At 55.9% G+C, this 13713-nt stretch overlaps 1 protein-coding gene and 1 long non-coding RNA gene across 4 annotated transcripts in view; one reads left to right on the top strand and one right to left on the bottom strand.

Moving 5' to 3' along the window:
- The window catches only part of NTN1 (netrin 1), a 250431-nt gene that overhangs the window by 224320 nt on the left and 12398 nt on the right, over nt 1-13713 (top strand). For all 3 annotated transcript variants that reach the window (XM_033184572.1, XM_033184573.1, XM_033184570.1), the window contains exon 6: nt 4190-4264. In XM_033184572.1, the coding sequence (XP_033040463.1) occupies nt 4190-4264 (75 nt within the window). The remainder of the gene's footprint in view (nt 1-4189; nt 4265-13713) is intronic.
- On the bottom strand, nt 68-6392 carry LOC117067708. The gene is made up of 3 exons (XR_004430831.1): nt 5478-6392; nt 3091-3254; nt 68-2048 (listed from the first exon to the last, which is right to left on the bottom strand). It is a non-coding gene; the product is annotated as an uncharacterized LOC117067708 (long non-coding RNA).

Here is a 13713-nt window from a genome sequence, read left to right as displayed (position 1 = left end):
GAATCGCTTGAATCCAGGAGGCGAAGGTTGCAGTGAGCCGAGATCATGCCATTGCACTCCAGCCTGGATGACAGACAGGGCGTGACTCCATCTCAAAAAAAAGAAAAGAAATACAAGGTGAGATCTTTGCTGTACTACCGTCCTTCTGGTCCCCACCAGTTCTGAAACTTCCCGTCCCTGGAGGAGGGATTGTCCCCACTGCCCCCACTCACTTCCTATTTGTTCTCTGGTCCTTGTCACTCCGTCCTCCTCCCTTTTTTCAGGACCTTTCTGCTCATCAGACAAAGAGCCGTGTCCTGAGGTAAAACCTGAACAGGTTTTGCTTATTCCACCACCATCTGCCTTTAATTACTAGAGATTGCTCCCAGATCCCAGCGTTGGGTCATCATCAGTTTCATTTTTGGCACTAGTGTGAATGTTCAGGTTTTCTCATTGTCTTGATGGCTATTTTGGAACAAAACAAGGAGGAGCTACACGAGAGGCTGCCAAGTAGATGCCAGTTTGAAGAAGGAGTCAAAGCTGCATTTTAAAGCTGTGGTTGGTCTGTCTTGAAGCATTCTCTGTAGCTTTGTGTGTACCATAAAGAGAGAACGTACAGTAACATTTTCCTTGTTCGGGGGCCATTGTCCAGTGACCTCAGCTATCTGGAATACAACCTAAACAAAGAGTCCACAAGCAGCCAAATAGCTGTCACAGTGTCCATGTTCTGAAGGTTATTCACTTGACCCAAGGGAGAATGTGTCAGCCTCTTCTTCCAAGCCTAGTTACCTGTATTTTACATACAGTTCTAGCAAGCTTGGTCTTTGTTTTCCTAGCCAATCCGAAGGGCATAGGGGACATTTTGCAACAAGCACACTGATCTGACAAGAATTTCCAGCTGACAGAAAGGAAAGACACCAGAAAAAAAAAAAAAAAAAAAAAAAAGCAAAGGCAACTCCAAAGGGCTCAGAGGCTGATGTCATTTTCTGTAAGGGCAAGCAGCCTGAGGTTCTCTCTGAGCACTCTCCAGTTTGACTCAGCAGCCACCTTATCTGGATCTTTCCTCTGCCACGCTGGGTGCTCAGTGCTAATCATGGATGCAGAGACTGTCCCCATCTCTCGCAATTGGTTCAGACTGTGGTTCTAACCCTGGCTGTGCTTTAGAACCATCTGGGGAACATTAAAAATTCAGACACTCAGGCCACTCCCTAAACCAAAGAAATCAGAAAGTCCTGGGAGCGGGACCCAGGGATTGTGATGCCACTGCAGAGCCAGGACTGGGAGCAGGAGGTTAAGAGCAGGGACTCGGCCGCCAGGCTGCCTCACTGGGCACACGACCTTGACCTGGTGAGTCACCAATATCTCTGTGCCTTAGATTCTCATCTATAAAATGGGGCCTGATTGAAGGGCCAAGACGAGTTCATCAACCGTGAGAACAGTGCCCAGCGCCTCATTAGTATCGTGGGAGTAGCTGCCATTAGTGAGGTACACACTGGATATTCATGGGTGATGACTGTGATTTGTCAAGCAGGGCCTGGGAGTGCGATCTAATTAGGCAGTGATGGATGCCACACATTCTAGGGCAGTCTCTGTCCCAGGTAGACACTTAGCTCTGGAGAGAAGAGCTGTAGAGGTTTCTAAGCTGGGACAGTGATGCTGAAGGGACAGGAGCAGGCTGTCCCAGGACTCATCTGCCTCCCTGCTGCCCCCCTGGGGTGGAGCTTACCTTTGGCAGCCTGCTCTGGAACCTTTCTGAGCTCTCAGTTCTAAGCCAGGCACTGCAGTCCCTCAAAGCATCCCTGAGGCTCGGAAGAGCTGACGTGCTCAAAGGCTCCCTCTCTGCCCCAGCCTGTGCTATCTACAAGGCTGAGTTGAAGGGGTGCGCCTTGGCCCATGGCGAGGAGGCAGGTGAAATGGATTTCCTCCTGACTGGAAATGAAAGCGCTGGTGTGGGATGATGGCTTTTGTAAAAATAATAAGAAGAAGAATATCAAGAAGGCAAGGAGAATGGATTCAAGGCCGCCCCTGCGAGACGTCACTCCGCACCGCTTGCATTCCAATGCGCTTCCCTAAGTGGAGAAAGCAGGAAAGGATTTCAGCCAGCTCACGCAGAATCGCCAGGACTTACGCACAACCTGGGTTCAGCCCCAGCAGTGGCTTTATTGTGAGCGTCATCTGTCCCTGAGCTGGCAAAGATGCGGCCCAGAGCAGCTGTTCCCCACAGGGAAGTGCGGCCGCGGTGCTGATGGCGCCGTTGACTTGCGTGTTTGGGCTGCCCTCACTTTCATCCAACCTCTCAGGCTTGGCCACAGTAGAGTGAGGGCCACTCTCTCTGGACAGCCCAGTCCCTGTACCTCAAGAAATCCCTACTCCAGCAACCAAGCAGCCATCCAGATGGCAGAAGGGATGGGTACTGTGGCCACCCGCGTCGTGGAGCTGGAGCCGGGGTGTCATGAAGGGGCTCCGAGGGCTCAGATCGTAGGCAGCAGGAAGCAGGGCTGTTTTTCTCCCATTTCCCCAGACTGGTTCCTAACTGGGGGCCCCAAGAGGCTGGCACAGGAAGCAGTGGGAGGCTACCACACCCATGGCCCCCAAGGTAGTGGGATGGAGCTGCGTTGATCTTCATTGAGGCATCAGTCAATGCATCCCAGGACCTTGATGGAGGCAGCAGCCACCAGAGGCCAGCCCTGGAGAGGCTCCCTGAACACTCCCTGCAGATCTGTGCCCTGGGTTGGGGTGCAGGCGGCACCAGGACACATCTGCTTTCCTGCTTGCGCTTCCCCTTGTGCTCCCACACAAATCACTCCTCGCCTACCTTGACCTTGGTTTCCCCTCTGCGGGATAGAGGCTGTCACCTACCCCTGGAGCAGCCACCCATGTGTGTGCACATGTATGTTGACTCTTTCCACACCTGGTCCTCTTTTCCTAACCCCTCACCGTGACACACACCCAGCCAACTTCTACCAACCCATGCCACCACTGCTTCTAGAACAGCCTGGGCCCCCTGCAGCTCCCCACTCCTTCCCGAAGGCCAGCCTGGCTGGTCTTCCCCTTGGCAGTCTGGGAATTGCTAAAAGACAGGGCATTCCTCATCCCTGGCTCTGAGCTCACCTCTGCTCACACTGAGGGGGAATCTGTCAGAGTATCGCCTAACCAAGAGTGCAGGGATCTTGGCATCTCAGGCCAGCCTTGACGGTAGCTACCCGGCGTGCACTGGGCAGGCGGCTTACCCTCTTTGAGCCTCAGTTTTCTTGTCTGCAGAATGGGAATGGTACCTACAACATCAAAGAAGGGTTATGAGAATTGAATGAGATCCTGCCTGCTGAGTGCTGGGGGCAGGGCAGACCGGGGGAGATTTGCTGGGCCTCTGCGATGGGCTGTGCCGTCACGTGAAGCTGTCACACACACACACACACACCACACTTAGCGAAGGAATTATGTCTCCTTGTTCAAGGAACAGCGATGGCTGGCAGGGAAAGGCCATGGTTGGGCTGAAGTGAGGAAGTTGCCTTTGGGGGTTGACACAGTCCCAAGGGCTGGCAGGCCCTGGTGCCCCGCACATCCTGCTTGGCTCTCGGCTGGGCCCTGGAATTGCCCAGTGATACCCAGTGGACGCAGGCCCAGCAGCCCTGCCTCTCAGCAGTAGGGCCCATTAGAACTGAACTCGTCTTCGTCAGGCATTTTATTTGCACACTCCAGTAGAGTGGACACCAAAGGGGTTTTCTAATGCTTCATGGGCTGCTAATTTCCCCCGTGACCTCTTTTGTTGAGACCTGACCCCAGCCAGAGGCTCTGCGCCATGAAAGCCAGCGCCTGACACAGACCCGGGGCGCGGGGTGACAATGAGGCCTCTATCGGCTTTAATCAGGCTCCAGTTGCGTCTTAAGAATAGGGAGATTCTGTGTGGTGCTCAGAAGCCCTGGGTGGCAGGAGTCCCCCGAGACTCTCACGGAGGCCAGGGCGGCTGCAGGCGGTGGCTAAAGGATTCGTCAGGCCAGGGAGGGGGTGGGTGGGTCAGATGGGGGCCCTTTGTCCCTCAGGCCTCTTTAGAAGCCCAGTCCTGTCCTGAATGGCCGCCTGCCCGCCTGGCCTGGCCCATGGGTACCACAGGCCTCTGGCTATTGAGGGAGGCGGCCTCCTACTCTGCCCGCCAGCCTATTCATTGCCAGCCTAATTAGTTTTTGTCTGTGCTCCCCCCACCCCACTGCAGACTGCGATTCCTACTGCAAGGCCTCCAAGGGGAAGCTGAAGATTAACATGAAAAAGTACTGCAAGAAGGACTATGGTGAGTGAGAGTCCCCTTGTGTGGGGAGGATGGGAGGGCCACGTGACCAGCAAGGCGCTGGGGCTGGGGTGCAGCTGGCTCCCGGTGGGTGTTGGTCGTGGAGACCCTGTGACCGATGGGAACTAGCCGGACGGATCCCATGCCTGGGAATTTCTCATCTTTTCCTCCTTGGCCCTCAGAGATAGGGGGCATGAGGAGCCCAGCGGCCTGGTTTCTCCCCTTCACCCCCCTGAGCCTGGGACACCCAGGCTGGCCTCTGGCCTTGACTCTGCCCTGGATGGGCTGTGTGGCCACAGATCAGTGGCTGTACCTCTCTGGTCTTCTATGTCTGGATGGTACTGCGGGGATTTGAACCGAGTCCACGCTGCTCAAAGGGAAGCTCTCTGGGCATGAGACAGGGGCTGGGAGCTCCCCAGTGCATTTCAAATGTTCCACCAGGCTGTAGCGGGGCCGGAAGTCTGCGCTGTAAATGGTTCACCCCTCATTTCTATGCACCGGAAGTTCCAGTGCCCGGACCTACGGGGCAGACAGTCCTGGGGGCCACCTGCAGAGATTGCTTGTCACCTGTGACCTCAGGCTCCCTTCCCAGGAAGGGTGTGTCCTGTCCACTTGCCCTCACGGTGGTTGTGGAGGGTGGAGACGGTCTGGGAGCCTGCAGGAGGAGGGCCCCGCAATGGCCAGCAGGCAGGTGTGTGTAAAGAGCTGGGGCTGGTGGCGGGGGCTCTTCAGAATGGGGGATGCAAACAGAAACCCCGAAAGTATTGTCCAGCTGACCACTGGCAAGGCCCCTGCGTACAGCCAGGGCATCCATGTGGGTGGCTGAGGCCCCCCCGCACCATAGGCCAGGAAGGAGCCCCAGGCTCAGGGCTCCTGAATCCAGGCGTGGTTCTTTCTGGCATGGGGCCTCTCCTTGACCTGGTGGGCCAGGGATTGAGCCTGGGGCTGGTCACCCTCTTCTGGGCCCACAACAGTCTATATCTGCCCACCTCCCTCCGTCTTCCTCTTCACTCCAGCTGGACATAGCCCACCTTTCCTGTCCCATCTGTAGCTGGCCCCAGGAGGTTCAGCCCCCGTCCCCTCAGTGGCCCTGCCAGCCCCAGCACCTCCTGGCCGCCTCTGGGAAGGCAGAACGACCTCTTTGTTCTGCTTAGCTTCCCAAGACTGTCCTAATCATATGCTTCTCAGGGGATCTGGGATGAGTCCCATTGCTTACCTGAGCCTCATTTTCCTCATCCGTAAGATGGAGATGATGCCATTTGCTGAGTGTATACTGGGAGGACACAGCACAGGTGCCTAACAGGCTCCCAGCAAACAGTGACCTCTGCATCCAAAGGAAGCTGGTGGGGAAAGGGGAGGAAGGAGGAAATGGCGGTGGAAGAAGTGGGGTGAGAAGCGAAGGCCACCTGTGGAGGAGGCCTCACCGTCCAGAATCTGAGCTCCGTCCCTTCCCTGACACCGTGAGGGTCCGGCGGCCCTGCCCTGGGACTCAGGCCTCATGGAGATCCTAACTGGGCCGGCTGCTTGAAAACAAGGCTTTCTTCTTTAATAAGGACAGTGGTCAGGACCTTTTAGCATAGTGAAATAAATGACGAGGCCCAAAGGTATCCAAAGGAATCTGGAGAACTTCTAAAATGTTCTCATTTATTGTGTGTGTGTGTATGTGAGAGTTCATACGCACACTCCCAACACACACACTGAAGCCAGGGTAAGACCCCAGTAATCCAGCCCCACTTCCACAGGCCTTCTGGCCTCCCACAGGGTGAAGAAGAGCAGCTGGTACGTATTATGCAATTCAGAAGCTGCCAGGCCATGGGCATCGACGTTCAAGGCCCTCCAGGGGTCCACAGTCAATTCCTAAAAGCCACATTAAGCTGTATACATCCCAGGGCAGTGCGGAAACGTCTGACTCCCACGGGAAAACAAACCTGGATTTAGAAATCAAACTTGCAGTTACATTAAGTTAAAGGAAGTGCTGTCTCCATGCCCGGAAAGTAGGGGCCCCGGCTTGTTTTGAAAGGAGCTCAGGGCTGGGTGTGGTGACTCACGCCTGTAATCCCAGCATTTTGGGAGGCCGAGGTGGGCAGATCACTTGAGGGTGAGTATTTGAGACCAGCCTGGGCAACATGGTGAAACCTCGTCTCTACTAAAAATACAAAAATTAGTTGGGTGTGGTGGTGCGCACCTGTAATCTCAGCTACTCAGGAGGCTGAGGCAGGAGAATCCCTTGAACCTGGGAAGCAGAGGTTGCAGTGAGCTTGAGATCACACCACTGCATTCCAGCCTGGCCTCCTGGGCGACAGAGTGAGACTCCATCTCAAAAAAAAAAAAAAAAAAAAAAAAAACATATGGCCCCGGAGCTGCAGGACTACATCCTCCCAGCCCTGGGTCTTCAGTGTCCCCTGGGGACTGTGAGGTGGGCCATGGGGCACGCCTCTCCCCGTTCCCCTTGGCAGCCCTCCTGTGAGATGAGGACTTGAGCTGGAGGCCCAAGGCTTTTGCAGCCTTCCTAGGCTTTGGACCTGGGCACCACAGCACTGTCCTCCTAGCAAAGCAGCGGACCCAGAGGAGTTACGGGTTGCAGAGGGAAAGCCCTCTGCTTCTCCTCTCCCCATCCTTCCCTGCACAAGGCCTAGGGGTAATCTCAGCAAGGAGGTAGGAGGGGAAGGGAGAGGATTAGGTGGGCTTGCTTGGGGGATGGATTGTTTTGATCGCCTGTTTGGTTTGGTTTTAGTCTTGAATAACCCTTTCAGCAGCTACACTGTGGAGAGGCAGCTAGGAGCAGGGAGGAAGGCACGGACTCACAGCCTCTGTTCTGTTTTTCATGATTATAAGTGAAATCATGAAAATGGGGCTTGTAAAACTGCCCAAAGCCGATCCTGTGTTCCACCGGATTCTATTTGACTCAACCTGGTTTTCTTGTCCTCTGACTTTGTTCCTTCCAGTGAATTCTGCCTCCCCAACAATGTTCCAGGGGGCACTTTGGCCCCTCAGAGCTCTCCTGGCCCCTCACCCCTTCTCTTCAGGCAGCCTCTCTCTGTCTGCTGAACCTGACACCCTCCTTTCATAGACTCGAAGGAGCCCCTTAGGCCTTCCCTGCGTCCTGCCCTGTTGTAGCAGCCCTGGGCAATGGGGGGCATCTCTCTTTGTCGGGGAAGGGTGGGGCACAGCCTCAGGGTGCCATCGGACCTTCTGTTCCCTGACTCAGCCTTCCCTTTGCCCGACACCCGACTCCCTCATGGTTATCAGCGAAGCAGGTGGCAGGGACGGTGGACTTCAGGTTCAGGTCATAGGCAGTGACACGGGCTTGGCTGGGTGAGGTGACTTGTCCAGTCACCCAGCCAGGCAGTGGCCCGGCCTCCCGCTCCTTCCAAAGGGGCTTTCCTTGAGCTTTTCCTTCCCATCACAATTCCTGCAGAGAGCTGTGGGCCAGTCCCATGTGCTCACCTTTCTAGACCTCATGGTGGTTACCCGACTCCTGCCCTGACACCCACGGCCCACGCGCCTCACCCGGCTGTCTACATTTCTGCTGCAAGACAAGGCTGGAGGAAGAGCAGGTGGCGGGGGGGGGGAGCACAGTGGGATCCCCCCAGGGAGATGATAGGGGCTGGGGCTCGGGCACCACTAGCTTTCATGTCCTCCTCACCACGCTCCAAGCCTGTGACTCCACAGCAGGACTGACACTGTCCCTGGCATTCCTCAGCCCTGGGAGTGGCGGGGTGTTTCTGGTTCCAGGACTGTTCCTGGGACTCTTGTGGTCACTTAAAAGTTGGGGACACTTCAGGAGGCTGAGGCGTGCGGATCATGAGGTCAGGAGTTCGAGACCAGTCTGGCAAACATAGTGAAACCCTGTCTCTACTAAAAATACAAAAAGTTAGCTGGGTGTGGTGATGTGCGCCTGTAATCCCAGGGAGGCTGAAGCAGGAGAATTGTTTGAACCCGGGAGGCGGAGGGTGCGGTGAGCTGAGATTGTGCCGTTGCACACCAGCCTGAGCAACAGAGTGAGACTGTCTCAAAAAAAAAAAAAAAAAAATTGGGGAGTCCTCCCCACTCCCAGCTCAGCCTGTGTGTTCAGGCAGGAGGCAGGCCAAGAACAGTGTCTGGAAAGTGATTGCACGGGCTTCTGCGGAGGGCTCAGAGGAGCCCTGCAAAGTTGGGGGACAGGGCCTTGGGGAGTGTGCTTGGTCAGAAAGTGCGTGGCCCCACAGGGGCTTGCGGGGGCCCTGAGGACGCCAGGCCCACAGGTTTCTCTGAGGCTGGGGCGAGGCCTCCAGTGGGCTCTGCTGGCCTCTATGGAGAATCTCCCATGAGTCATGGGAGCCCCTGGCCCCCCTGAGAAGGTGTGTAAGGGGGTGTCCCTCCCACACAGACTTGGGCCAGCCCAGGGAGAAGGTGACCAGGAGGGGGAGGGCAGGAGGGAGCTGGCCTGGGGATGAGAGAGCAGGGGAGGCCAGGCCGGGCGGGCCAGGGCAGGGGCTCCCTCGGAGGCTGCGTAATCCCCGCTCTCTGACTGACACCCGGCAGGGGGCCAATTAGGAAACACGTTTCCTTCACCCAGAGCACTTGGATGTTCCAGAAGCCGCTAATTAGAACCTCGGGTTTGCTGCCCCTGCTGGGTGAAGAGCAGGCCCGGCTGCCAGCAGCCCTGGACCCCCTTCCTCCTCCAGGCCTCGCGGGCTGGGCCTTGCCCTTGTGTGGCTGAAGAGTGCGGGTCTGGGGCTCCGCGGACCTGGGCAGCGGCCAGAGGGTAGAAGGGTGGGGCGGTGGGAGCCGATGAGAAGGGGCCTGCGGGCTCGGGGCACCGGCCCTGCCCCGTGTTCTCTTGGGCACACACTTACAGTGAGCCAGAGCCCAGTTCCGGTGGGCTTGGAGGCACAAAGCAAGGCAAAGGGATTTGAGGTGGGCCTCAGTGCCAAGGTCCTGCCATGCCACTCACATTGGAGGGACCCCAGGACCGAAGGGAGCTCTGGAGACGCAGGTTCCTAATTTGCTATGTGACTGGACAGGGAGCTTCGCCGCCGGGGCCTCGGTTTCCTCATCTGTCACATGGAGGTGTAGTCCAGGGCACATGATATCCTTCTAAGTGAGACCCTGGCCGTGTCCCCTGCCCACAGCAGGCACCGTGTCTAAGGGGCAGGGGCCGTGGGTGAGGCTGTCTCAGGTCACCTGGCCGCCCTCTCCTGGGGCACTCAGTCCTCTGTTGCCCTCTAGGGGTCCGGCTCTTGCGAATGCTTGAAGGAGAGCTGCCAGGGAGGCTGAGTGCGGAGCAGGTGTTCCCAGAAGACAGGTTTTACCATTTTCAAGCGTATTCGTGATTCCTGCCAGCTTCTCAGGAAAGCCCAGCCTTGGAGGGACCCTTCCTCTGCGAGGAGGTGGTGAGGGAGCGGCGTGGGTGTGAGTGGTGGTGAGTGAGTGGAGTGGGTGGGTGCGTGCATGCCCACCACACAACTGGCATCCTGTGGGGCAGCTCAGATACAGGCGGAGCACGGCCCTGCTGGAGGCACCTGCCCTGTGGTCACACAGCACACACCTGAAACCACAGTCCCGGAAACCACCACCAGGGGACTGGAGCATCCCAGCCCTGCCCCACGAGGCCCCGCCTCACACCCCACCAAGCCAAGAGGCTTCCTTGGTAGAGCCCCTCTGCCTCCTCCTCTTCCCTTCCCATCTCCCTTCCACCCTCTTCCTCCCATCCCTTCCCCGTGCTCCTGGCGGGAAGCTCCACTGTTCATCATCATTCACCTCCTCCTGTCTGCACTGCCTTCCACATCTCACACAACCAGTGTGCTCCCGTCCACACCACTCACAGGCACACATACCACACACGCATGCACACACACCACACACCATCACACAGGCACACACACCACACATCACAGATACTATCACAGTCACACACACATCATACACATACACACCATCACACACCACACGTACTTTATCACACAGGCACACACCACACACATCAAACACATAAACCACACTATCACACACACATACATGCACACACACCACACACATGCATGCACACAGGCACACATGCGTGCACACACCCCACACATCAAATACACCACACACTATCACACAGATACTACACATACGGGCACACACAATCACACACATCACACACATCAGACACATACACGGACACATCATACACATACACCACACACACCACACGTACTTGATCACACAGGCATACACACACCAGACACACACATACCATCATACACCACACACATGCACATACACTATCAGGCACACACACCACACATGCATGCATAGATACACCATCACACATCAAACACAGACTCGCACACATCAAACACACCATCACACACCCCATACACATCAGATACACCATCACACAGACACTATCACACAGGCACACGTGCACACACCACACATGAGATATGCACACTATCACAAATTATACAGGCACACGTACCACACACATGCACACATACACCACACACATCAAATAGATACACCATCACATATTTTATCACACAGGCACACATACCACACATGCACACATACCTCACACACACCCTATACATCAGATACACCATCACACATAGACACACACACACTATCATACAGGCACACATACCACACGCGTGCACACACCCCACACACATCGAATAGATTCATCACACACAGACTTTATCACACAGGCACACATACCACACATGCACACATACATCACACACCATATACATCAGATATACACACCATCACACTATCACACAGGCACAACTACCACACACTATCACACATACCACACACTATCACACAATCACATACACATTACACATATCACACACCTTCACACACTACACCACTACACACATCACATTATCCCACGCACATTCCATCACACATGCCTACAATCACATACACATTACAGATATCACATTCATACTACACCACTACACATCACACATTATCACACACATGCACACCCCATCACACACACCCCATCACTACACACATATCACCACACAAACAGCATCACACAGGCGTACCCTGTCACACACATGCACACACTGTTACACATACACCGTCATAGCAATGCACATCCCGAGAAGTCCTGGCCCCTCGCACACCCGTTTCCACCCCCAGCCGCCCCTCCACGCCCGTTCATTGAGCGCCTGCTGTGGGCCCCATCCTGCCCTGGGTGCTGAGCTTGTAGGTCTGCGTGAGGCTCAGTCTTGACCCTCGGAGAGCTTACAGTCTAGGAGGGGAGACCGACACAGACAAGAGCCACGGAAGGAGGGGTGTGGCCGGGTTGCAGCCTGAGGTGGGCACACACAGAGTGTGGCCCATTCTCTAGAGAGGGCGAGGGTGGGAAGGCTTCCTGGAGGAGGGAACCTGAGTAACCAGTGCTCACTGGGCAAAGCAGGGCTCCCAGGTGGAGGGAAGGAATGTCTCCAAGTAAGAAGCCAGGCATAGCACGGGGAAACAGGAGAAGAGTATGAGCCGAATGTTCAGTGCAGTGTGGGGCCCAGGGAGGCTGGAGAGTTGCATCCGTGCACCGAAGCCGCTCTGACCCCCACTCCGGCTCACGTGGACACGCAGGGGCTCCCACCCATGCCCCCATCCCCTGCCTCAGGTGGCCTGGGTGCTGCCGCTGGCCTCTTCCTACTCCCTGGGACTCAGAAAGGGGGAAGACAGAGAGCTCCCATTCTGAAAGGTGAGATCATCTCACTTCTGCCAGTTCTTGGAAAAGTTATTTGTTCCCAGAAATGTTTATTAGTCACCCCTTTTGTTGAAAGACATTTTGGCACCACCAGATGGAAAAATCAAAATGCTTCTCACAGGACGATTCGTCTCGAGTATTCCGCCTGACATCCCACAAGGATGATTTCTGAGGATACAACTCAAGGAGGATGTTCTGTTGGCATCTGTGGGGAGAAGCCGAGTCTGTTCAGCTGTGTGTGTGTGACTGTGACTATGCGTGTGTGATTGTGTTTGTGACTGTGTGCACACGTGTGCATGTGTGCTCTCTTGGGGGTCCGTGGAAGCAGTGGGCCTGGGGACCTGGGCAGAATTCTGATTTGCATCACCGTACCCTCTGTGTGCCCTGGCACCTCCCAAGCCAGTGGAAACCAAGTAGAGGGCTTGCCCATCCAACAACCGTTTCCTCCCGCTGCTGGGCCCCAGACCGGGCACATCACAGCCTTGGTGCTCATCCTTATTTCATCTCCACAGACAGACACCTTGCGAGGGAGGGATTTTCATTCCTGTCGATGGAACGCTGAGACTCAACAAGATAAAATACCATGCGGAGGATTAGGTAGTCCACGGCTGAGACCTTGCTTCTCTCCCACACCCGGGAGGCAAGGCTTTGACAGGAGTAGGTGCGGCAGTCCTTTAGAACACTCAAGAACTGGGACCCCAACGGGGCCCCTGACTCTGGAGGAGCCTTGGAGGAGAGGCCACAGAGACATCTTCGTGGGCAAACAGGCGGGAGCGGGCACCGTGGTGGTGGGGATGTCCGAGATGGTGCAGCACGGGCACTGGGCATAGTGGCAGGGATGTTGGTGGTGGGTGGTGATGGCAGAGGTGGAATTGGTGATGGGCATGGCTGCATGTTGGAGGAAGCTTCCAGGAAGACCCCTGATGGTGAGTGGGGAGACCTAGCTGGAATGGAGGCGGGCATGGAGAAGAGGCAGTGGGGGGAATGACTGTGGCTCACTGTGGAGCTGATGTGAGTCAGAGTGTGGCGGGTGGTGGTGACTGGGGCTGGTGGAGGTGCTGGTGGATGGATCCCGGTCCTGGCTCAGCCCTTGTCCAGTCGCTCAGGCTGGGAATCAAATGAGCCGGAGTGGATGGCCGGGCGTGGTGGCTCAACCCTGTAATCCCAGCACTTTGGGAGGCCGAGACCATCCTGGCTAACATGGTGAAACCCCGTCTCTACTAAAAAAAACTACAAAAAACTAGCCGGGCGAGGTGGCGGCACCTGTAGTCCCAGCTACTCGGGAGGCTGAGGCAGGAGAATGGCGTGAACCTGGGAGGCGGAGCTTGCAGTGAGCTGAGATCCGGCCACAGCACTCCAGCCTGGGTGACAGCGAGACTCCGTCTCAAAAACAAAAAAAAAAAACAAATGAGCCGGAGTGGAGAGGGGGGGTGGTCTCACCATTCCCACCGCTTGTCTCCAGCTAGCCTCAGCTTGCTTCACAGCAAATGGACTCTCCCCTTCAGTAGCACCCTCTCTCCTTTTCTTGACCTTGAAGTCAATGGCTATTCCTGATCAGGCTCAGTTCCTTCAAGTGCAGAAAGCTGGACAGGTTATCGGCCCCTTCGTAGGGATGAAGTTACTATGTCTTGGATGTGGGCACAGATGTTAGGGGAGCACCCTGGGGGCTGTCCCCCAAGGTCAGGGCCCCTGCTGTGGGCCCAGAGGCAGCTGATGTGATGGCTGCGAGAGGCCACCTCCCCCGAGCATT

The sequence above is a fragment of the Trachypithecus francoisi genome, unplaced genomic scaffold, assembly GCF_009764315.1.
Source record: "Trachypithecus francoisi isolate TF-2019V2 unplaced genomic scaffold, Tfra_2.0 Lachesis_group20, whole genome shotgun sequence".
Lineage (NCBI taxonomy): Eukaryota > Metazoa > Chordata > Mammalia > Primates > Cercopithecidae > Trachypithecus > Trachypithecus francoisi.
Note: the sequence above shows the minus strand (reverse complement) of the source record. Positions and strands in the feature narration are given on the sequence as shown.